The following is a 24,579-nucleotide window of genomic DNA, read 5'->3' as shown; positions in this document are numbered from 1 at the left end:
TGTGTGTGTTGTCAGTGGAGGGGCTCTGGATGGATCAAAGGCTCTTTGCGCTCTCTCTCCAGCCGTACTGAGCGCAGTCTGCTCTGGGTCTCCACGGACGCGCCTCTGTCATCGCAGGCTGTTTCTTTTTTTTCTTCTTCTTCTTATTTGGATTATATTCATCTGATGGTTTTCACCTCCAACTCAATGCATAGAAATGGGTAAACTGCACTCGAAACATGGTAAGGTTTCTTATTCCTGAGAGAAAGCGCAGCTGTAGTTGTCCTGCTGGTGCTGCGATACTTTGGAGTAACCGTATTCATTGTCTCCTGTCTTTCTTTCTCTCAAGCTGCTATTTGTAAACCGAGGGAGAGCCCAGAAGGTGAGCGCACTTATCTTTCTATCCTATATAAAACAGTTTCATATGTCTTGAGCATTTCGGCCAGTTTGTGAACAGCAGAGCATTTTTTTCCGAGTTCAGGTCTCAGCTCAAATATACTCTTTGAAGATGGACTGCTTCTGGAAAACACGAGTGTACAGCGAGAAAATAGAGTTTATACAGTAGCTGTAATAATGCGCTCCTTTTGTTTCAGGCGACAGTTTTGTAGTCAATGCCTGTTTGGCGAGGAAGGGAATCGACGACTGGCTCGTGAAGCAGAAATACTACTGCACGAGCTCTCGCCTCGAGCAACAGGACTGTCACCACAAGAATAACTGCGGTTTGACTACACGGGTGAGTACGACGCTGTCCACGAGGTCTACCTATTTATGGTGAAGTAGCGCACTTGAGCTGCTTGTTTAATTCACATTTAAGTATTTTGTTGCTTCCTGACGGCGCGTGTGCGCATTTTAACATGAACTGAAAATCGGTTTCTCGTCTGCGCGCCTCTAGACTTAACACTTTATTCGTAGTTTGCGTTACGCTGAGTCTCCAGTCTGTCTGTCTTTGCCGAAATCTTTACTCCTCTAATTCGCTCAAAGCCTTGAAAACTCTCCTAAAGCTTCTGGTGGACAAGTTTTAACAATTGAGCTTATATCTATTGTATGTTGGCTGCTGTTAGAGTGAAATGTTGCTGACTTCAGGGTCAAATGTTTGCAAGTGTCACTAATCGGTGATGTAAAGAAGAAAATTTACACATAACTGCAAAACTCTCGAAGTTAACCACGCACCTCAGTTATATGTCTGTTGCAGTCTTACCTTTGTCTTTCTGTTGACTGAAATGAAACAAGGATTCAGTTTTAATACTCATAAAGGGATTGGAACAAATGCTGGTATCAGCCAGTGCACTGATTTGAGTTTTTTTTTTTTTAAAGGTAACAATAGATCAAGCTTGAGTTGAAAGCATTGTGGTGTGACAGTCTGGTGACAAGTGTGGATTGTAAAGGCTGGGGAGAAATGTTGGAGGTCATGCTTGTTTTGTATTTTGGCATTGCCGTAAACAGTGCTGTTGTTGTCAAGTGGGGAAATCCTTTGGAATTGCTTCAGAGGAGCCTTAAGCCTCTTTGGTTAGCGATGCCTTCCTCAAAGGCAGCATGTTTGAGGAATTGGAGCCCATCAAGAAAAAAAAAAAAGGAAAATCAGTTCCTCCACCCACGATCGAGACACTTTGAGCAGAAATGCATTTATCTATTGAATGCAGACTAGAATCCAGGATTGCTTGCATTTAGAACACATTACAGCACATCCTGTGATATCCTGTTGTGATGATGTGTGGCATGATTTTACTTTCAAATAACTGGAAGTTCCTTTAGTTGATCACAATTTGAGAAAAAAAAGAATCCTATCATCAGTGGCATGCAGCTGCTTCGTGTAATAAACAGTCAATCATATTTTCTTGTCTCTTTCCCTCTCATTTGCTTTTTATGATGCTAAGACATTTGCTCTTACAGCCTGCAGCAGTGCTTGTGTAAAGGTTATGTTATGCCATGCATTTAAACTGATTATCATGCAAGCAAGACACAACTGCACATGCTGTGTTCCTGGAAAAATTTGCCTTTGGATTTATTGGCATGCTGGTGAGGAGAAGGGCAAACATCAAACATGAGGTGGTGACTACCCGTCTTAGGCAACTGAAATATCTACAAATTTGTGCCCACGTCAAGTCTAAAGTCCACCATTGTTCTGTCTTCTGCCGCAAGGGCAGCCACGGTGTTGCATGGTCCAGTCTGAGGTGACGTGAGTAATTGAGTTTGTTACGGACTGCTGGGAGGAGGGCAGTGGCTTTACATGTTGCACCCACCTGGTGCCAAAGTTGCTAATCCTGACATGTGCCCAAAGCTGCAATAAACATCTTTATATAGTAACAGGATCCCACTCACTGCAGGCGCTGTGTCTTTGGGATATTTTTTGGGGGACTGGTTGTATGAGAAACACCTGAAACTTGGTCAGTTTTGCAGAGCATGTTGATGCTGCTGCAGCAGAAAATATCTGCCATTTACGTGGTTGTTCATGTGTTAAGTGGGTTTCATAAGCTTTGGATTATTACCATGCAATTACCATATATTATTACCACAAAAACAAACATTCATTACTCTATTCTTGGAAATATGCATGCACTTCTGTGTGAGTTTTGGCCCAGGATGGAAAAGGAGCTGCTGAAAGAGTTGGATGTTTTTGAACAATTTGGAGTTGGCGGAGTTCAGTGTGTATAAATAATTCAAGTCTGGGTGCCTAATGGCTTTTATAGCTCAAAGGGAAAATGAATAAAAGAAGAAAGGTGTTTCTGACATCAATATTTATTTGGGTGCTTTTGTTTTGTGATAATAGAGTGGATGCAAAATCTTTCATTTTTATTTTAAAGTTTAAACAATTGCTGTGGTTTGCCAGAGTGCATTGAACATATTTTATTACACATATGAAGTTACAAGCAATGCTGAGGGGGAAGAAAAATCCATGTTCACACACAGAGATTTTTTTGACTTTGCAACAATCAAATATCCAAGATTTCAGCATTCAAAAAATAGATTTCTGAATGTGATGATTCCACGTTAGGTCTGTTCATATGTGGCGCGATTGTCTGCTTTTCTTCTCACCACGGCGGCACCACTACTGCAGGGCAGCACCGAGTTGTAAAATAAGGACATCAAAAAAATATCGTTCATTCTCGCACAGGATAAGTAAATGGTTGATTTTTACCAACGGATTACATTTTGCACTGCTGTGTGGAGGATTTCTCTCGCACCGCCATGAATTTTCAATCCACCCCCAGCCACACCTCAGTGAATTTTCTTATCAACCTGAACATCAGCCGGACTGATGGAGCGCACAAAAAGGGTGGAGTATCTGAAGGCCTGCACAAAAACTAGCTTTCCTAAAACCTAATAAATCATTACAAATGATACTAGTACTTTTTAATTCATCATGTGTGGTAAAAGCACTGTGCTTAATATTATGATTAAAACATGTATATTTCTTGAAACAATGTAAGCTTAGCTGTGTATCCAAAAAAGGAAAGAAAATGGTAATCGTAATAGAAGTCTTAATGCGCCGTGAGAAGTGTTTAAAAAGCCTTCTGAAAACAGAAGCTAACCTCTTAGTTGAGAGAATGTGAGTCAAGTCTCTTAGCTTTAAAAGCTGTTTATATTGTATAGAATACCTGGTGAGACAGTTTTTTATAGCCGCTGTTCTTTGAGCCCCCCTCCCAGCTGAGCCAGGGTCCCAGAGAATGTGGGTCGGGTGTCAACAGTAGGGAGTCCACGCTTGGAATTCTTTTGATCCGATCCTCTCCAAACTATAGTCCCTGTTGGAACAAAGCTGGTGTTATAGAAGTCATTGTTTTGTTGAGCTGCTCACATTAGCAGTTGGCGTTAATGCCAGGATAGACTGAGGCATAGAGGTGCACTTGAAGGCTTAATGATGTTATCTCGCAGACCCCGTACCCTTTCATGAGTTCTGCAGTCAGATGGCTGGCAGACAGTGACTGAGTGGTGCGGGCAGGTGGATCTGTGGGTCTCAACATTTGAGATCCGGGTCATGTGAGTCTCAGCACACTTTCTCCCCCTGTGTAGTGTGGTGTCCACACCTACCCATAAAATTGATATGTTATGTGCGCCCTGTAAAATTATGTCGCTGACATAGACACTGATAGGGCTGAAGGTTTTCACAACTTATGACTTGGAAGTTCAAATTTCTGTTGGCTAGTTTATTAGGTTGCTCCTGACGCTTCTCTTGGCACGAGTTGAAAGGGAAGTCTAGTATTTTTGTAGCATGTTAAGAATCACTTCAAGAAAAATTTATTTTAATGCTTTGCTCAAACATTATGATTATTTCTCCCCAAGTCACCCCATTCTATTCTTAAAATTCCCCTCCCCCCCCCCCCCCCCTCCCTTCTCCTCCTTTCTCCCCTCCTAGACTCCATCTGTTTCTTGCGTTTACCCTGTGGCCCTGTGTTGGTTGTGGCTGATGAAATGAGACTGCATTTGAAGTGGGCCACGCAGGGAGGTGTTTGTAGTGACACTGATGGCTCCTCCTCCGCCATGAAGCCCTACCCTCTGTGTAGTAAAAGGACCCCCTCCACCTCCAGTCTTCCCAAGCCACTGCTCTTACAATTCCAAGGCTTACAGTTTATTCTTTAAACCGAGCTTCTATCAACTTGTATGGGATCCTAGACAAAAAGCAAAGGTGCATCTGACGACAGAATGCAACTCAAAAGTGAATCACAGTGGAACTTCTGCCCCCAACCCCCTTGTCTCGTAGTTGGTTGCCAGTTCTTTGATTTTTTTTTTTTTTTTTTTTTTTGCAAGTAGAAAAGTTTTTTTGGAAGTATGTAGGCCTGAAGCTTTCAAACGCATTCCCTCAGCCTCCGAGTCTGATAAAAGACACGGCAGGTTTTGTGCCCCCTTCTTCTTTCGCTTCTGCTGTTGTGCTTTTTCTCTCCTTGTCGTTTTCACAAAGCGAGGGCCCTTGTCTAGAAGCTGAAAGCACCTTTCAAATGCAGACTCCTCTTCCTCTTTCTCTCCTTCTTTCTGTCTTCTCCCTGTGCGTTTTCTTTTCCCACCGGCTGGCCTCTTGTGCGTGCTGTGTGACGTATGCCCCTCTCCCGCCGGGCTCTACCCCCTCTGTGCTCCCAAGGGACCAAGGGCCTGTTGTTGCTCTTTGAAGAGGCTGGGAGAAAAGTTTGGAGCCACACTCTAAAGAGAAGAAAAGCCTTAGCCTTTGGGGAGGAGGGGTAGCACCTGGCCATAGAGGGGCTCTGTGATTTAAAAAAAAAATGTTCCCATGAGAAGATGGGGTGGAAGTCTTTGGCTGACATCAACGTAGCTGGGGGACTGGGAGGTTCGAGGACATGCAGGTGGCTTTAATGTCACATCCGGCATTGTATGTCACATAGATTAGTAAAAGCTGGAAGAGTCTCTCCTGTGTGACAAAGCAGAGCGGATAACTCAATGAATGGTGCCCTCTGGAAAGGATTTCTGTGAAAGAATGATGGTGGTTTAGAGTAAGGCAAAGCTCTAGTGGCATGTAGACATTTGATCAGGTTTATCCACCTTTTTCTCTTTTTTTGTGCTAAAGCATCTCCTCTCCATCTCTCCGTGTGTTTCACACTGACTATTACACATTGCATATCGTTTTCTGATTTTAGAGATGCAATATTGAAGTTCAGTTTTAAGTGACTGTCACTTGTAGGTGTAATTAGAAATAAAACTATGCATTTGGCATATTAGTAGTAAGAGTGAAATGGTGCTCATGTATGTGCAAATCTGTTCATGCATGTGCATGTAAGTGTGCAGTGTGTCTGGAGTCAGCTGTCCGGATGCACTCCAGAGATCAAAGGCTTCTGCGGGAATGTGCTCTGAATCTCAGGGGATTAGCAGCTGAGATTGTGCTTTGTTTCCCCAAATATATGCTCAGTTTGGAGCAACATAGCTGTTGATCAAAGTGTCTCTCACCACCCCTTTCACAGTTACATTTTAGGCTGGAGGGTTTTGTTCCACACTTGAGTGTGGCATTTATTTCAAAATCCTATGGAATAGTCAGATTTTTTAGGACGTGAAGATATTTTGTTTGCTCTTGTTTTGAAACTGGACTCAGCCTCAGATTGAAATGGTTTGCAATTGATTAACGTGTGCAAAGTAAATAGTTTAAATAGTGTGACACTTCGGGCAGACAATCCATCTAAATATAGAGTTCTTTTAACTGACATCATCATCTTGCTGAAATGCTCATGTATGCTCACATATTATATTCAACCTTTTGATCTGTGTGTATACTTTTGACATGATAATGTATTTTAAAAAGCATCAGGAAAATGTTCCTTCCCCTTCTGACTTGAAATATTACGTTCAAAAGGAGACCAATTAGGTGATAAATATTGTAGTTGATAGATAATGGCCAGTTTCATTCAACCAATGTGATTGAATCTAAGTTATGCAAGAGGGAGTACGTGCCTTGACTCTACTCTACTGTATATGACTTAGAGCGCTTTCAGCCACATTCCCAAACCAAAATATCTGTTACAAGAGCAAAAATTCTGACTGTTTACATTTTGATTGTATCATAGTTGGAAAAGCACAGGTGTAACTAAGAACATTAATGATGGCTCAGTTACATTAAGTGTCCCAGTAAATCAAATCAATTAATGTTATTAATTACACCTGTGCTTCTGCTATGACAAATGTCTGTAGTGAGAAAGGTCTATAGAGGCGTGTTGTGGAGTGAGGAGGGCAGAAAGCAGTGATGATGGTTTATTTAGTGAGGATGGTGATGATGATGATGTTAGTATAGTTTTGAATGTGAGAATTAGGTTAGTGATTGACAGGGTTGTTTGTGTGTGTGTATGTGTGTGTGTATGTGTGTGAATGTGTGGGTCTGGGAGAAACTCTAGGTGACTCAGGCTCCTGTGGTGGCGCTGAGCTCCTTTGAGCTTTCTGTAGGAGCTCAGTGCCCATTTTAATCACCCACTTAAAAGGCTCTGCTGAAGTGGGTGTTTAAGTGTTTAAACCCTGAATAATTCTCTCTTGTTTGTTTATCAGGTTCCCCTGCGGGTTGCGCTCTGGCCCGTGCAGTAAGTGCTGAATAATTTGACTGAGCACTCAAAGTGGCTCTCAAATAGGACGAGATCAACATCTGCATAAAACTGCTATCAGGCTCTCATGAGATTGCGCGCATGCACAGGAGCGTGCGTGCACACTCATGTGCCATGAAGTAGGCAGGCATTCACAAATATATACTAGACACACATTACCAATTTGTTTATCCTAATATGTGAATCCATTTATCGCTGCTAACAGACGCGCAGTCCCAGTGTGATTCCCTTCCACTTGTTTTTCTTACAAACTGGACGTAGGGAAACACCAGTGATGGACTCCACAGCTTCCATGAGCCCTGCTGTTGTATTTATCCTCCTTGTGTTTGAGAGCTTTGGTGACCAGAGCCCTAAGGCCACCTGAGGTAGAGGGAATGGAGGAAGTAGATTTAGGTAAACAGAGCTGGAAGAGCATTGTGCCTCCCACAGACAGAGGTTCCAGGGCTCTTCAGCTCTTCCTGTGGCGCCAGGCCTGGAGGAGGTCTGGATTGTCTGTTAGGGGATGTTTTTGGTGGAAGGAAAGCTAAACAGAAGAGCGGCCCTGCTGAAAGGAAAGCTGTCCTCCCCTGGTGTGTTTATGCTCCACAGGTGCCACAACCCAAAGAGGACCTCACCCTGTAGACTCAATGAAGCAGACCAACCCTGTGCTCCCCAAAGAGCCATTTGCCCTGTCTGTCAAACCCACCACTCCTCCACCCAGTTTCTTGCTCAAGTTTGCAAAAACAGCAGCCCTGATGGGTATAGAGTATTACACTGCATAGGACAGAGTTTTTTAAGCCTTCAGGGGCCTGCAATAGTAACTGCAAGACCCCCAAACCTTGTGATGTAGTTGGCTTATCAAATTTGAGTAAGTTTAGATTTACCTCTAAGAGTATGTGAAATACATTTCTGTCGGGTGTATGTAGGTGTGTGTTTGTAGCGTTCCTATACCTCTATTAATAGATATCATGCTGTTTTGGAACAAAAACTGATCCCTTTCTCTCTCAGCTGCTGTTTACTTTTGTGGATGTAACTTTTAACTTTTCACTGTGTCATAAATGGTGAAAAATGTCAGTACTGTTTCCTGTATGCTGATGATATGATTCTTTCGCTTATAATCAAGACACAATATAATAAAGCTGTGAAACCAACAGTAGTGATTCCCCTTTTAACTGAATTCAGAGATTTAATGGAGAGACCATGGACTGGGTTTTAGCTTTTTCATCATGGTTTCCTGGTTCTTGGTTTGTGTGTACGCTTGTATTCGAGTTTATGTGTTTCTACGTGTGTGATATGTGAGTGAAATGCATGTATAAGCATCAGTAGTGGAATTTGGTAGCAGTTTGCTAAGCAACTAAGTAAACTACTCCGCTTTAAGTTCATTATGGTGAGCAGTGACACAAGCCACTAATTCCAGTCAGCTATGAATAGAAACCTGCCTCTGGCACCAGCGTACTTGTATATAGTAGTTGAAGTGTCTATTTCTGCTGCTGTGTTTACTTGCTAAGTTGAAACACTCTCTGTAATTACAGAGATTTTAGGTCCACAGTTAAAAGGTCAGATATGACGGATGTTTGGAGGTAGTGGCTTGTGGCTGGCAGGATGTCTGCTCCAAACATGCTGTGTGCATATGCGTGTGTGAGTGTATGGATATGTGTGTGCATCGGCACAGAGGGAGAATGGCCACCTTGGTGTTGAGGTCGGTCCCATCTGGTCAGCATGCACACGTCAGAGGTTTTCAAAACGTCGAACCTACCACATGGAGCTTTGCTGACGAGTGCAGAGACAAGGAAATGGCTTTGAAGAGGAACATTCTTAATCTTTTAAATTTTTAAAATAATGTTAGACACCGTGGAAACATCAAGAATCAGCAGTCTCAAGATGAATATACATTATTTTGGAGTGAAATCCTAAGGCTGTAGCCACTGACATGACAAATCACAGAAGTGTTTCTTCTCATTTGGCTGTGCTGAAAGGTTGAAGTGCCTGTCACTTTCTTGCTGCCCTCAAGGTAGACTTCTTGACTAAAACCCTGTTCCTCCCACACTTTGCACCACTTGAGGCTGGCGTCTGACGGCACCCAGACGACTGAAGGACTGTCTCTCCTCAAAGAGAGCTTTGACTAATTACTAAGACCCTCTAGACACTGTGTAGCACACTCACTGTTAAAACACAACACTCAGACACTTAAACAGGGAGGCAGGCATGTTGCCAACCATTTGTCTGGACTGTATAAACCATACTCTTCTTGCAATAATGATTGACACACATGCACATGCTCCGCAAACCCATATCACCTCAGCAGGGCTGCTCTGCCCTTTTTGTAGAGGAAGTTAAAGGTTCCAGAGATAACTAATTTCCTTCAGCGAGGGTGAGATATCCAATTGCCGTACTAACCGCACAAGCTTTTGGAGATGAGGTGTGTCATTTTGCATAAGACTCCCTCTCTTCTCTTTCTCTCATTCTTTGGAACTGAGCTTCACTGTGAATTCGGAGGGCCATAATGTTGTGATTTGTTACTCTTGGCAGGCGGAGACCACCTGTAAATCAAGGCCAAGCGACAGGCTGTCTCCATTCCCTTCCAAACCACAGCTTCCTCTTGGGAATGCAAGGTCCCAAAGTGGAGTTCATTGGCTGGTGGAGAATGTGTTTTAAGGATTCACCTCTAGCTCAGATTCCCTGTTAACCCTCTGACTCCTGAGGAAAGTTTAGGATAAAAACAGAAGAGGCTTAGCTCATGCAGTCTGCACAAACTTAACCTTCATGCTGGTGTGCGCTTATAAGTGCAAATCATCAAAAGAAGACTCATAATGACAATAATTAACATGTAGTAACAGTAGTAGTATTGATCTATTGATTGTCCTGAAGAATGCAGTAGTTACTAATTACTGGCACGGTTTCTCTAAATTGCAGTTAGACTCTTGATCTTGACACCTTATATCTTCTCCCTCTGCTTCTCTCTGGTGAGATAAGGCTTTGATAAAGAGTGTGATAAATGTTAATTTTAGTGACTACATATTTTTGAAACGCTAATAAAGGCTGTTACCTTGAATAACAGGTAGGGTTTAGTGCTCGAGGGGCTGGCTGAGTTGTAAAAGCTTATCTTTGCAGGTGTAAAAGTTTTGTAAATGGGTCATTAAAGTGTTGGCCAACTTCACACATAAAACACAAAAAAGGGAGAGGAGGAGAGAGATTACTTCAGATCAGCATGTTTCTGAAGCACAGAGATGAGGGCTGTAAATCTCTGCTAATATTCCACTGAGCCTTTCAGGAGGCAGCCTTTGATGTGGGTGAGGTAATGTGACCAGCAGTGTTTGCAGTGTTAATCTGACGTGGAGAAATGACTGGTGGCTGTGCACTATCGCTCTATAAAAGGAAAGCATCCAATCACTGCACTTGTGGGTCCTGTAAAAAAAAAAAAAAGAAGAAAAAATGAATGCAGAGAACAAACAACACATGCACAAATATTCACACATTCACATGAATGTACACACACATGCATGTGCTCACACACTACGCAGACATGTGTCTTTGCAACCTCTTATCTGGCAATGTCAGAGAGTTAATTTACACAGACATAGTGTATAATTTAGCTTAATATACAGCACGCACAGCGCAACTCTACAGAACAACACCTCCTCCATATGCAGTGCCTTTTTTTTTTTTTTTTAAACTTCTCCTTTCTCTTCTGTGTGTTTTTGTGTGGAGAATCTCTCAACGACCTGTGTCATGAACTAGAGTTAACACGGTAAGCCCTCTGGCATGCGACGCCTCCTCAAACCCCTCCAGCCTCGGTGTTGCTGATCATGCACACTTTAATCATAGAGCGGCTTCGTCCAACCTGCCTAGTGATGGATCCCAACTCCGTGGCTATAATTTCCTTCCTGGGGTGCAGGAAGAGAAGTAGGTGTGCCGTGACTGAGGGGTGTCAGGCGTGTGGCCGCAGAGTCTACAGAGAAGATGTCTGTCTTTGATGCTCCCTCTGAGATGTCAAATGACACATTAGCCCTCTTAAGTGGGCAGAATTAAAGACTTAATATTTAGCCAGTTTATATGTCAATTCAAGTATTACCGTTTCTTTAGACAAGGTGACAAATTAAAGTGGACAGATTGGTTAAGACACAAGAGAGGAAGCTTTGGTGGGTTTTGATTGCTGGCCAGTTGCGGCCTACATGTGGTCTCAAAGTTGGGTGTTGTAGCAGCCTGATGATATTTGTACAATTTTGCTGTTATTTCCCACCTGACCAAGCCCCTGAATGTGAATTTTTTTTTGCATAGTGAACTGGTAATAACGCTGTTCAGCAGTGTAATATTTCTACTTTTATTCTGAAAAATAAAACTTGTGCACTAAATGTACTGTAAGTTGCTTGAGATTAAAGGCACCCACCAGATAGCTTATGTTTTGTTAATGGAGTATGTGAAAGGCTCAACATCAAAAGATTTACAGTCTGTGACCTCTGGAAAGGCATTCAGTTTCTTATCAAAGGCATAAAATTGCATTGTAAAGCACAGCAGATATGACTTCCTCTGGGCACTGCTGACTGCTCATGAGATCAGTTTTACGCATTTGCTCAGTTTGTTGTAAAGCATCGACATTTTAGAGAACCCAAGCATCTGTTCTACTGGAGCAAATTCAATAAACTACCTCAGTGCATCATGTGATGATGAGCCTGATAGTCCCTGTGTAAAAAACAGATTTATCTTGTTGTCTTCAGAGAAATGTAGAAGCGTTCATTTGCCACGGCTCTCAGTCAGGAGGTGTTGTGTAAAAATTGGCCCCATCTCCCCTCCCTCCGTAAATGGGACTGTCTCGCGTCAGCTTTGCTATGCTATATGATTATCTGAGATCTTTATTTCATGTGTGAAAACTGATCCCCTTTGAAGCCACACTCACAGGCAGTGCACTGCTTCACTACCTCACATCAACACCCTCTATCTTGGCTCCATCTCGGGGCGTCATGTTTTACTGCTGCGTGGTGCTTTTGAATGAGGCTGTTTAATGTTGCTGGAAGGTGCATGGACTGGACCCAGGTTTAAAGTGCTGTATGGTGATGACGGATGGTCCATTTTGTTTCCTTGTTTTGTTTTTCCTTCAATGGTATCACCACATTTACCACACATTGCAGGATGGGCACTGCTTCAGATTCCCGGAGTTGCTGCTTTCCTCCTGTGTGTCTCACTTTACTCTTTGGGATGGTGGAGGGGGATGGGTATTTCCTCTCTTGAGGGCTTCTCTGTGTAACACTACATCTATAAGCTAATTTGCAGCTCTAAAACTAATAAAAGTTTTTTGTTTTTTTACTTATTGGTTTTCAACATAGGGACTGTGTCTGCACTAGAGTTTTTGGGCATTCCCATACTATACAGCTGTTTTCTCCATTAGTAATTCATCAACTTTAGCTAATGGTTGCTATCCAAGTTATACAGAATCAGTCGAAATCATTTTATTCACCAAATGCGCTAACTATATAGGACAAAGTACAAAGATGTGATGACAAGTCAAGTGTATCTTGGCTATTCTGTTACAAGGACAGCAAGGCATCACATGTATTGCACTATTCTTTGTAGGGCTGTAGTCAACCAAAGAAAATCTTGGTCGACTAAAATCGTATATAATCTTCAACTAATTGATTAGTCGTGGGGACAGAGTGCACAGTAAACTCGGCAGCCACACATTTCTCTGTTCTGTATTTCTCTGTTTTGTGTCTTCAGGTTAGGCTAACCCATTGTTGCTAACTTTGGAGCTAACCTCCTTCACTTTTCCAGCATTTGGGGAAACAACAGACGTGACTTTTTAGCATTTATTAACTGACACACTGTAGTCTGTACTGTACATTTACTGCCAGACTGACAACTTACTACTAACCTTTTCCTCTGCCCCGCTCGCATTCACCATCACTTCCCTGCCCCTCGCTCTTTCCCACTCACTACGCAAACATACTCCTTAATGGATGGAGTTACGCTACCAACAGTTTCCCAGGCAATGACAGAGGTTGACTCACGTACCGGAACAGCGCTGCACAGAGACTCCCAAATGCTATCGATCTCCAAATGAATGGATATTCATTTGGAGATCAAATATTAAAAAATATTTTTTTTGGCCTGGTGGGGGTTCTCATTGTGTCATTATGGAGAAACGTTCAGTACATTCAGTAAACGTTGAGTACAGTTAGACCCAGCAGTCCCCATTAGCTTGGGCGAGTTCAAAGTTGTGAAAACAACGGGGGTGTTTGAATACACCCCCGTTTTTACAGGTAATTTGTTAGTCTGTCCCTCCCGCCACAGGAAATATTGGATTACTCCTGGAAAGCTATTGATGTAGCACTTTTCTCCTTATGAAAATAACATGGAGATTATTCGACCAATGAGAATTTAGTCGGATGAGAGCATATCGACCAACTAATCGACTAGTCGACCAGCAGACTACAGCCCTAATTCTTTGGTATGTCATGATACTTCCTATAGTCTACTATACATAAAAATCTACATACTGTAGGTGTTCAGATATTGAACACAATGTAGCTGTTAGACATGCATGAGATTAATAGCTTCTCACTTTCTGTAAAGCTCTGTTTCTCCCTCTCTAGTGCTGGGTGGATTTTATGAGAGTGTCAGCAAGCTCAGTTGTCTCCAGAGGAAGCAGACATGTACTTGGAGAAACACCACTACTATTCCCACATTCTCCCTTGTCTCTGTCACTCTGCCTGTCTTTCTCACTTGGCTAAATGGCCTTTCATGTGTGTCGCTCCCCACTTCACGCCGGCACCGCTGCTGCGAATGTTGCAGTCCTGAAGGTGTTTTCTTGCACCGGGTGAGGGACGGAGCAGGAGGCACCCATCCGCAGTCCTAATGAGATTTTTCCCGGGTTTTGATGGAGTGCCAGTAGCGCTGCCATTGCTCCAGAGGCCTGCCTCCACTGAGCCCTGGCGCGCGATCAGGGGGAGCTGTCGTCGGCCGCATAAATTGTCAGCCTGTGTGGCGGGTCGTGGAGGCAGACAGCATCAAGACCAAGAAGCCTTGTGGGACTTTCCCACAATCACATACAAGTACATATTACTTGCACTTTAATGTGCCCTTTTGCTTTCAAACACAGACTCACAGAAAAAAAAATTGGCCCAGTGGGTCCATGTCTGCAGTGTCAGAGTAAGGATGACGCTAGAGGCAACTTTCTGTCTTAACTCACCAAGTTGGTTCTGTGCCAGCATGCGCTCACTGTCTTTCTCACTTTCTCTAACTCTCTTGCTCTCTATCCTGGGGAATACGATAAAACACCATCATACAATGTGGACCCTGAAATGGCAAAAGCTGTTTTTTAGCCTTATTTTATCCAGTGTAGGCTAGCTGGGCAGAGTGCTCTTTTCAGCAGCACCCCGCTCTAAGTTAGCTCAGGATGTACACAATCATTGATCTATTTTATTTACATTCATGTTGAATAAAGATGAGCAACCAAGTGATACATTGGCAAGGTTGTCATATTTGACTCGCCAGGCATAATGAAAATGCCCAGTTTTAAAAAGAATGTGGCATTTTAATTAAATTTCCACCAGAATGTGGCCTCAGACTGACTGTGCTTATATGGACATAAGTGTCAGGCTACAACTCTTCCATTTACGATGCATCTTGGTGACTTTCAGCCTCATTGATGAGATGAAGTTGCAAAAGGTTTGTAACTGGAATAAAATGTATTTCATTGAACATGTCATGTCCACACATGTATACCATTTACACAAACAAAGTAAGATAATGTAAAGCAAGTGAACACCAGAAAGAGGAGATGTTTAATTCAATAAACCATGTAAATTACTTTGCTTTTTCATTTCAATTGATTATTAATTATAAATAATTGTTAAGTTGAACATGAGTTGGTCAAAGGACTGGTGTTAAATGAGCATCCCTATTATAATGTTTTAGAGCTGATGTTTTCATTAATAAGGAAAACACACTTAGTGGAGTAGAATTGTCAACTGGATATAATGTTAGTTCAGTAAATATTATTATTCTTAAATATGTTAATCTGTTTTTGGCATGTCCAAATCCATATTCATAATGTGTGCCATTGATGAAGTTTGCCAAATAGTTACAATGGCCAAACCAAACAGGCCTTTGGGCCGGCGAGTAATGTAGATGGGATGTTGTAATGGGGCAGGCACACTGTGTTCTGTGTTGTAGCCCAGCAATAAATCACTTTTGGTGAGGGGGCTTGAACAACTTTAAAACACACAGGGGCCATACAACCCCTTGTCCTAGAGGCCCTGAAGAAGCTCTGAAGGACCTGGCTGCTGTTGAAAGCAGAATGCTTTATGCTCTGGTTTCCACAGAACATTTAACATCATGTCTGGAAAATTGTTTTAGCTGGTCCCAAGTGCAGTAGAGAGATGCTTGTTTGTGCCCCGAAGCCCGCACCTCTGACCGAATCCTGCGGAGTCTCGGGGAAGTGACACCTCGCTGTAAGCTTTCATAAAACTGTCTGGACCACAAGCCGTAAAGCAGGGCTATTCAATTACAAATTCAATTGGACCAGATTTTAAAACCAGGAAATGTAGCTGGGCCAGACATTTTCAGCAGCCTATTTAAAAACCTTTTTTTTTTTAGCTTTTCATAATGACAAATTTTAAACAAATGCAAATGAATGTAGTAAAAATAGCAATGTTTATTGTTTCACTTTAAAAAGTGTCTGACAACATTATGGAAAGGACCATACAGAGAAATGAAACTTTTTTCTTTACTTTTCACTTGATCCGGTCTGTTTGTTATTGTGTCTAACCAAGTCTCGCTCAAGGAGAAGTATCGCTCTGAAAGCTTGCAAGAGTTGTAGGAAATCAGCTAAATATTCAGCCATGACTTTGTAAATCTTTTGGATAACACTAAGCTATGCTGCTGTGCTCCAACACAAAAAAACTCTTCCCGGCACTCCTCTCTCCAACTCTCACTCACGTTTCCACGGCTGTCTTCCTGCAACAGCTCACCTCTCATGAGATTTCAGGGCAGTACTTCTCCTTGAGTGAGACTTGTTTAGACACAATAACAAACAGACCAGATCAAGTGAAAGGTAAAGAAAAATGTGTTTTTTTCTCTGTATGGTCCTTTCCATAATGTTGTCAGACACTTAAATAACAATCTGAGCGTGTCAGTGACAAAAACAAGCATTTTTAGTGGACGTACATTGATGGGGTGCAATTGAATGTATGTGGTTTGTCCAAGTGGTGTTGCCGTACCTAACTGTCCAAGATGGCGGACCCACTTGCCTACGCATGACTCAAATCAACAGTTGACTCAGATCCTGTAGTCACAGGCGGAATATGTTTCTCACACTGATTTTCTTTCCTGACTGCTTACAGATTGTAGACCACAGCTGCAGTGCTGTAACCATTTGAGCTACACAATAACATTGCTATTAACAAATAATATTAATAAAATAATATTACAATTAAACTATTAAAATTGCTATTAAAATAGCCTATTTAATTCAAGCTTGCAGGGTCACTTGGAGGTTGCTTCTGGGCCGGATGTGGCCCGCGGGCTGCCAGTTGATTAGGCCAGCCGTAAAGACAAGCAGCAACAAAACGTTCAAATACTGCATCACTCAGTGTATAGCAGCAGTAATCAGCAGTGCATTGAATCATACAGTGTTCATTTTATTCTACCACTGCCAATACTGGCTCCATGGAAGTTTACCACCCTACATTTTCATTGTTTAGATTGTGGTTGGTTCACTGGAGGTGGGAGGGTGGGGAGCTCTTCTGGCCTGAAATGCTCTCCCACAATGACCTCTGACCCTTAAATTAGCAAGGGTCCCAAGGGAAGCCCGTCATTGACTCATTGTTTGACCAAAAGAGATTGATGGCTCTTTTGTGGTCGCCATTTTACATATAGTTTGGTCATTGTGCACACATACCATGTGTGCTGAAACTAATGAGACATGGTTTTCTCATTGATGGCAATGAGCATTCGGATTCACTAACTGTTTATAAATGTTGCATCAGTCGAGCCTCTTCTTTACTCATTAGATGAAAAATCTCATTAGAGAGGGATGACCAGCGTTGCAGTTTGGGCAAATCCACTTTGAGCTCTTTCATTTGAAGTGGAACTGAATGAGTGAGATCAAGCCTTTATTCTCTGTGGCTTAATAAACTGGACTGACTTACTCTATCCTAGTGTGTTTAAAAGCAGCTCGCACATTCACTCAGTACTACTGTTACAACTACTGCTTTAACTTTTTGATATTACTAATGGGAAGTTTAGTTTTAGAATTGCAAATGTGAGGGAATATGAATGTAAGGTGATGTAATTTTTTAGCTCTTCACAAAATATATTCACAACATTTTACAGTGTCTTCAGTGGTGTCTGTAGAGCTTCCTGTCTAAAAGGATTTAGTATACTTAATACCATCAAAACTTCCCTTTTCTAGAGCCGGACAAAGACATCTTCCTCATTGTTCCCCTGACCAATTGGCTGATGGGAACACAGGAAACTTAGAAGAAAACACTGCTTATTTTTAGAACGCCTGCATGTTTCTTTTTGGCTCAGGACGATCTGATCAGTCATTGCGAACAGCTCCCTGCCAAAGCCAGAAACTAGAGACCGAAGCTTTAAAGTGGTAATGTCATCAGGTCAGTTGGTCTGGAGCTGCTCCATAGAGACTGTATCATTACAGATTGTAAGGATGAGTATGTGAGAACAGTTAGGACCAGGGTGATGGATGCAGTCTTTACATGAAAGCTGTATCACTGGCTGTAGAAACTGAGAGCAAAAAAAAAAATCAAGCGATTATTTCTATTTATTTTTATGAAGCAGATCTAGATTTTATGGATTCTTAATCAGGTTGCAAGATTCAAAGCAAGTTTCTGCTTCTTCCTCTGCTTCCTCGTTGTCTTTAGAAACTTTGCATGAGAGGATGGGGAAGTGCCTATTTGTATGAGTGTGTGTGTGTGTGAGTGTGTGTGAGTGTGTGTGTGTGTGTGTAAAGTTTAAAAAAAGCATGGGATATTTTTTTCTTAACACTGACCAGAGCAAATCCCAGAGTAACCCCAGTATACTAATAATACGGCTCCCATCCATCACCAAAGACAACAACCAATTAGCACATTCCTCTTCCCCCATTTCTCATGTTCTTGGCTAACCCCTAAATAATTTTGGATCATTCATCAAAAAAAAAAAACGGAAATACATTCAAGACGGTGTATCTGTGTGTGTGTATCTTTGTGTGTCAGGAATTAGGGGAATGTTGATGGTGGAGTGATTTTATTTTTCTGTGGGGCTCTGTGGAAATGGAGGTCAGTGTGAGTGTTACTCCTTTTAGACTGACACAGTAACGTGGGTCCATCTGAATGAGACAACCCGACCATATCTCTGACATGTGTTGAATGCAGGCTGCTGCCCAGCTTTGGTGAGCAAACATCTCTGGTTAAGAAGTTACTAAAAATGTATAATTCTGATAATAGTATTTAGGTTTAAAAGTAATTTAATCTTTTATTTAAAGAGAAAGGGCAAGCAGAGAAAGCAAGTGAGTGTTTGGACAGAAGGAGAGTTACTTTCACAATAAATCTTAACGAAGAATAATATTGTTTAAGGCTTATTTTTCTTTCGTTCTATCAAAGTTTACATAATAAAGTGCAATGAGCACTAATTAAATATTTAAATCACCACAAAGCTGGCAAGTACCATAAACTCTACAAATTCAAGACTTGAAGAAGTAGCTGTATTCCATTTAACATGAATAAATTGCCCACTGAAAATGATGCATTAAGTGTGACTGTTAAACTGACTAATTGACCGTTGTCAATTAGTGGTCATAAGCATAAAAGCAAGCCTAAAGCATAAAAGTTAATTCTTGACCTTGCAAAGAAAAATGAAGTGAAGTAAAACACACAGGCTGTTGGTCACACTGGTTGTCAATTCAAATAAAGTTAAAGCTGCCTGTATTCTTAAGTAACCCTATTGTAATCCTACAGTTACCATAGAGACTACTTGTGACCCTTTTATCACACCAAAGCTAAGCAGTGTCAGTCCTGCATTAAAACCAGTTCAGGAGCAGGGTTATGAAGCCAGACTGGAACGCATGTTGACCTGTTCATACCAACAACAAACACAGGTTTATCCTGGGTTCCTGCTTTGGGGTATCAGTCTATCAGTCAGTTAGTCCTGTGGTTTGCTGCTTTCTCTTCCTGAGGCCACCCACAGCGCTGCAGCCTGGCCGGCACTAGTTTGAGGAGGGTAGGATCACACCATCTGACCTTCTACCTCTCTGGATTACACAAAAATCCGTCTGTCATGCTGTCACAGCTTCGCCTCTGTATCACACATACACACACACACACAGACATATGAATGAACACACAAGCATGTATACAATAAAAACTTTACAAGGTTAATCATTAATTATCAAGGTTATTCATCAGCTATAATAAGTGTCTGTTATTGTTCTGCAATCCTGTTAAAGGTACAGTCAGTCATTCTGGAGAAAGATCGTTAATGTGTGAACTTCACACCCAAACAAATACACTCCCTCCCTTTGTGCTGATTCAGAAGCTCCGCCTCCCAAATTAATCGATGTGCATTGCCAAGGCAACAACCAAAAGATAAATATGGTAGAATCCAGAGTGTTGTGTCAGCTGTAGAGTCACTTCTGTTCCTCTTACACATTATCACAAGCGGAAAAACAAAAATTCGTCTCACGAGCACAACAGTATATCCACACTCTCCGCCTCTCTGCGGCCTCCCCACTTCTCACTCAATCTCGAGCGGCCGAACAAATTGCCTTCTCCAGGCTGACTGACAGCAGAAATTTACTGACCCAAAATAGTTTGCATGTCGACTCCACGGGGAGATATTGACAGTGTTTGTGTTTATTGATTCATTGATATGGTAAAACACATATACAGCGGGATATTTGTGTGATTTAAACAGCTGCCTGCTCAGATTACACGTCACTAACAGAAACAGACTCGGAGCGTAAAAAAACGAAGTGGGTTCTGTTTCCCCTGCCCTGTGCGTGAGCATGAACGCCCACTGCTGCTGATTGGCCGGCGTAGTGTTTTCCGGCTCACTTCAAGCCACTGTGTTTACATGCCTATTTACAGAGCCAGTGCCGTGTATGAACACCAAACACCGCACACACAGAACGGACAGCTAGCAGACCGTGAGGAGATATTCGCTGAATTTGACAAAAAGTGTAATGGATTAAAATCACTGACTCTACCTTTAATATGTTCTGGCTCTTCTGATGAATCTGTGTGCAATTTGTCTAGTTTTTGATGTCAGAGAGAAATGTTTTTGCAGTAGTATGTTTGCAATGGAAAACTTAAAAATGAGACCATGGGTAGGTCTTTGAATTTGTGTGTGTATGTTTGCACGGATGTGGGCATGTATACGTGTTTGTCAGCTCGTGAGTAATGGTTTTTCAGCCAGATGACTGCCACATGGATACCTGAGCCAGACTTTTCCATAGTGAAACCCAGGGATCACATGTCCCTCCAGTCTCTGTGGTATGCACTAACAGACAGAGCTGCCAGGAGAGGGGGCCCGGGTGAATAGAAACAAGCCTCCGAACGTATCGCTGCAACGATAGTCCGCCACCGAAATAGCCCTACTACCAGCCCTCTTTCCCAGAATTCACTGCAGGGCAGACGGCGGTGATTTAGATACTTTTTTCATGGTCTCAATTCTGACTGCCAGTCTTGTGCTCAGTTTGTTTCAGTCCTGCAATTACTATCCTCTTAAACTTTCCACTGCTGTTTAAGCTCAGCGTGCAGTTGTCAAACTTTGTTCATATATAGACATATAAACGCTGTAATTTTGATTTGGGCATATCGCTCTGTGTTGGAAAGCTGTGCTGTGGATTTGCACCGTTAAAGATGTTTGTTTTTATGTGACAAAAATATGATACTTCGCCATTATATGACTTGAAACAGTGATATATGGGTTTTCTCTCTCTCTCTTGCCAGGAATCTATGGATGAAGCATGTGCTGAGCGGATTGGTGATGAACACTACCGTTTAGAAGGTAGGCTCTCTGCTGATTTGAATGAAAACCTGCAAAAACACGAACACAAGTGCAGTACTTATGTGGTTCTTTTTTGCTGTGGTTCATCCTTTCCCCTCCACTCCACACCCACTCTTTAAGCCCAAACAATGTGCTGATGAGGTCCCCTTTACCTTCCCTCCTGCTTCTGCACCTCCTCCTCCCTCTCTGATCCGCCCCTCCCCCAGCAGTGCTCTGCAAAGTGCCTCCATTCCCCATGTTTTTTCCCTGCTGTGATGTGATCCTGAATTAAGAACTCCGGGAGGAGACAGTCTTTCCCTCCCATTTAAAGACAGGATTGGACGTGAGGTGCAGGCTGAAATGTAGAGTTGAATGAGACCAGCCCAGAATTTGGAAGCGTGGCAGAAAATTCACTTTTTATTTCAGTTCTGCTTCACTGGGTAACAGACAAAGTTGAGAGACAAGAGATAACATGACTGATAAATGGAGTTTGGAATGGTTTTTAGTCACTGGGCTGAACCTGAGTCTGGGCTGCGGCAGGGGCGTTGGCTGGACTGTTAACCATTAGGGGCTGAGCCCAGATTCTTCTCCATCAAAAAACTTTTAAGAACATACTTCTAAATAGACTGTTTCAATGCATTTTTTCTTGCATGTTTAAAAAATGTGAAAATTGGAGAATAAAGGAAGGGTTTGGATTTGATTTACCATATAATCTGTACATGAATATTCCAGCCACTCAAATGTCTCAAACCACAATGAGCGTTATATCAGACACCTACTACCATTATTACTAGGCCTACATAATGGAAAATCCTCAAAAACCATAATACAATGGCAGTTTCCCAAATGAGAGTTGAAAATGGCTAAATACTCAAAGTGACTGAGTAAACTTTCATAATTTGGTGGCAAAGTCATTGCTGATGGACTTAGTTGATATGAACCACAATCCCCACCTCAGTGGTACAGTACAGGTAGTAAAACATGAGAAAATATTGCTACCTGTGGAAAAATGAAGACAATGACTGAGTTCTGTCTTTTTAAAATGATATTATCTGGTTAAATTTTGTCATCAGTATTGTTATGACCCAACTTGTCCAGGCTGCAATATAAGAAGGGAAACAGACATAAGGTTAAGATCTAACATGAGATTAGGCTAGTTTGGTGTCGCTAGCCAAGGGGAGGCACAGCTAAGCTATCATTGCTAAGCTGGCTACAGTGCAATGCAAACTACGTATATAGCTGTATATAACTTATGCTCTGCTCATATCATGGTCACGTAATTTTGAACTCATACAGACGCCTTGTTTTCCTGTCTCAGCATGAGAGGATGTTTGTGCCACTGCTTCAGCTTCAACCCCTTTACTGGTAAAAAATCTTGTATATCCGTTTTTTGCTCACACTGACTGACTGTGTGAGCTAGTGTTTGGCATAGTAACCCCATCAATTGAAGAATTGACTGAGACCTGTTAGCCAATAAAACACAAGTTCACGTATTTTTCTATAAACCCTCTCTGATTGGTCTAACCTCCGTTCTGTTCACTGAAGATACAAAATTACAACACTGTCATCTTCTATAGTGACAACTCGCTCAAAGTGGAGAATTAGTCGGGGTTAAAGAAAATATCTTCGGGGCTACAGCCACGAATGCCCAGGCCAGGCAACGCCCGTGGGCTGTGGTTGTCCTCCCTTCAAGACAGATGTTGTTAATTAGAAAATGCTGCTCTGTTCATTCTCCATGATTAACAGGAGAAGACAAGATAATTAGAATAGATAATTTGCTTCAATAAAACATTCCGTAGTTTAGTTAGGGAGAATGGGAGAAGGTTTGGCTACCCTACTTTGCAATGTAGGTTATGTTGAGTGGACAGCGACGTCAAATCTGGATGATTTCACCTTTAAGAAATTAGGAAAGGTAAAAACAAGTCTGCGTTTCATGCCTGCAGGCTTTTTTCAACCATCACACCAAAATAGTGTCAATCAGAATTTGGAATCTTACTTTTTGATCCATGTTATTCTTTCCTTCAGAGAAACTGTCAAACGTTTGATTTGCAGCCACTGTATTATTGTCCTTTTATAAACTACCTCTAATGAAAACAATTTGTTATGAAATGGTTCTTCGTTTCAGTTTGGAATAAATTGTCCTCATGTTCACATAGCAAGCCATTTTGTACCTCCTCAGGCACACTAAGACCCAAATAAAGACAGCTGTGGAGGATTTATGATGTCCGCTGCATGAACTGCATTTAGTGCAGTGATCACATCCATTGTCCATGGATCTAACAAAGTGGAATAAAGTAAAAGTGAGAGAGAAAACAGGGAGAGAAGAGATGATAGGACAACCGGTGCACTTGAAAGCCTTCCATTCTGTGGGTTTAAGGAAGCTCTTCCAGTAAGTTTTCTGAGGATTAAAAAAGAACTTGCTGGCAAAAATTGCAAAGGAGGGAAGAAGGGCTCAATGATGAAAGTGTCTTAAGGATACTTAACATCGCTACTGCAAGCATGCAAGAAGAATAGCCTACATGGGCTTTTTATCCACTTCTTTTAACCTTTCGTTAACAAGGGAGGAGTTTGCTGAGGACACTCTTGCTTCAGATTATATTACATGTGTTCAGCGCCTTGCACATGAGCACTCCATTAGTGGCTTTTTGGCTTCGGCGGGGGGAGAAGAAGTTACTCTCACCACAAAGGCTTTCTTATCCTACCCATCCTAAAATCACCATTGTTCCCAGCAGAGTGTTTGAGGGGGGACAGACCCAGTTATATGTAATACAGTAGCCAAGCTAAGCTGGGTGTGATTGCTCCCAGTGTGTGGCAGCTTTCCTGAACTGCCTGTGCTTGCGCGTGCGTGTGTTTGTCATGCACGTGTGTGTAGCTGCAGGAATAGGTTTGGCATGGAGGGTGCGAGCCTCGGCTGCCCTCTTCTTGCCCCGCAGATCTGATGTGCAGCCAATCCCCTGGCGGCAGCGTCTCTCATAAAGAACCGGCTTATGTCTGTGGTGGTGGTGGTGGTGGTGGTGGTGGTGGGGGGGGTCAGAGGGGGAGGAGGGTGATAGCAGATTACTGTTACTCCTCCCGGCATTTCATTAGCTCCGAGATAAGCATCTCTCCACCATATTGAGCCTGCTACGGAACAGATTTGCCCTCGCACACAATGTTCCCTTTGAGCACCTCAGATGATCAAACAGCGGGACCCCAAATGCTGCTCCTCTCCAAAAAGTTGGTAAAAGCTCCCTGGGATGATGCCTTTCATTTCTGGCATTTTCCCCTACCCAGGGATGAGACAGGTCTGCTTTGATCTACTTTGGATCAGGAGGAAAGAAATTGTGCTGTTGTGTCTGCTCCGTTGGCGAGCAAACAAACAGTGTTTCAGATTTGACTTGGCTTAATTAATTAGTGATTCTGTTTTACAGCCGGTCTGATCCTCTTCCAAAAGGTTTGAGAATGGAACTTCAAAGTGTGGCGGGAGGAGAGAGGAGCAGGGGCGGGTGGAGAGAGAGAGAGGGGTGTGGTCTGTGTGGGTTTATGGGTGTGTGTGAGGCCTGCAGGACTGTGATTGGATGAGGGGGGCTGATGCTCATGCAAAATGCTAAATGACCAGAGGAGAAACATACAGAGG

At 42.4% G+C, this 24,579-nt stretch overlaps 1 protein-coding gene across 1 annotated transcript in view; it reads left to right on the top strand.

The window, feature by feature from the left end:
- The first annotated feature begins 15 nt into the window (after positions 1-15).
- The window catches only part of nkd1 (NKD inhibitor of WNT signaling pathway 1), a 36,660-nt gene continuing 12,096 nt past the window's right edge, over positions 16-24,579 (top strand). The window contains exons 1-4 of the mRNA XM_067595067.1: positions 16-221; positions 329-361; positions 573-712; positions 20,927-20,984. Coding sequence (XP_067451168.1) covers positions 197-221; positions 329-361; positions 573-712; positions 20,927-20,984 — 256 coding nt within the window. The 5' untranslated portion in view covers positions 16-196. The remainder of the gene's footprint in view (positions 222-328; positions 362-572; positions 713-20,926; positions 20,985-24,579) is intronic.

The sequence above is a fragment of the Thunnus thynnus genome, chromosome 1 (genome assembly GCF_963924715.1).
Source record: "Thunnus thynnus chromosome 1, fThuThy2.1, whole genome shotgun sequence".
Taxonomy (NCBI): Eukaryota; Metazoa; Chordata; class Actinopteri; order Scombriformes; family Scombridae; genus Thunnus; species Thunnus thynnus.
This window is presented reverse-complemented; position numbering and strand designations above follow the sequence as displayed.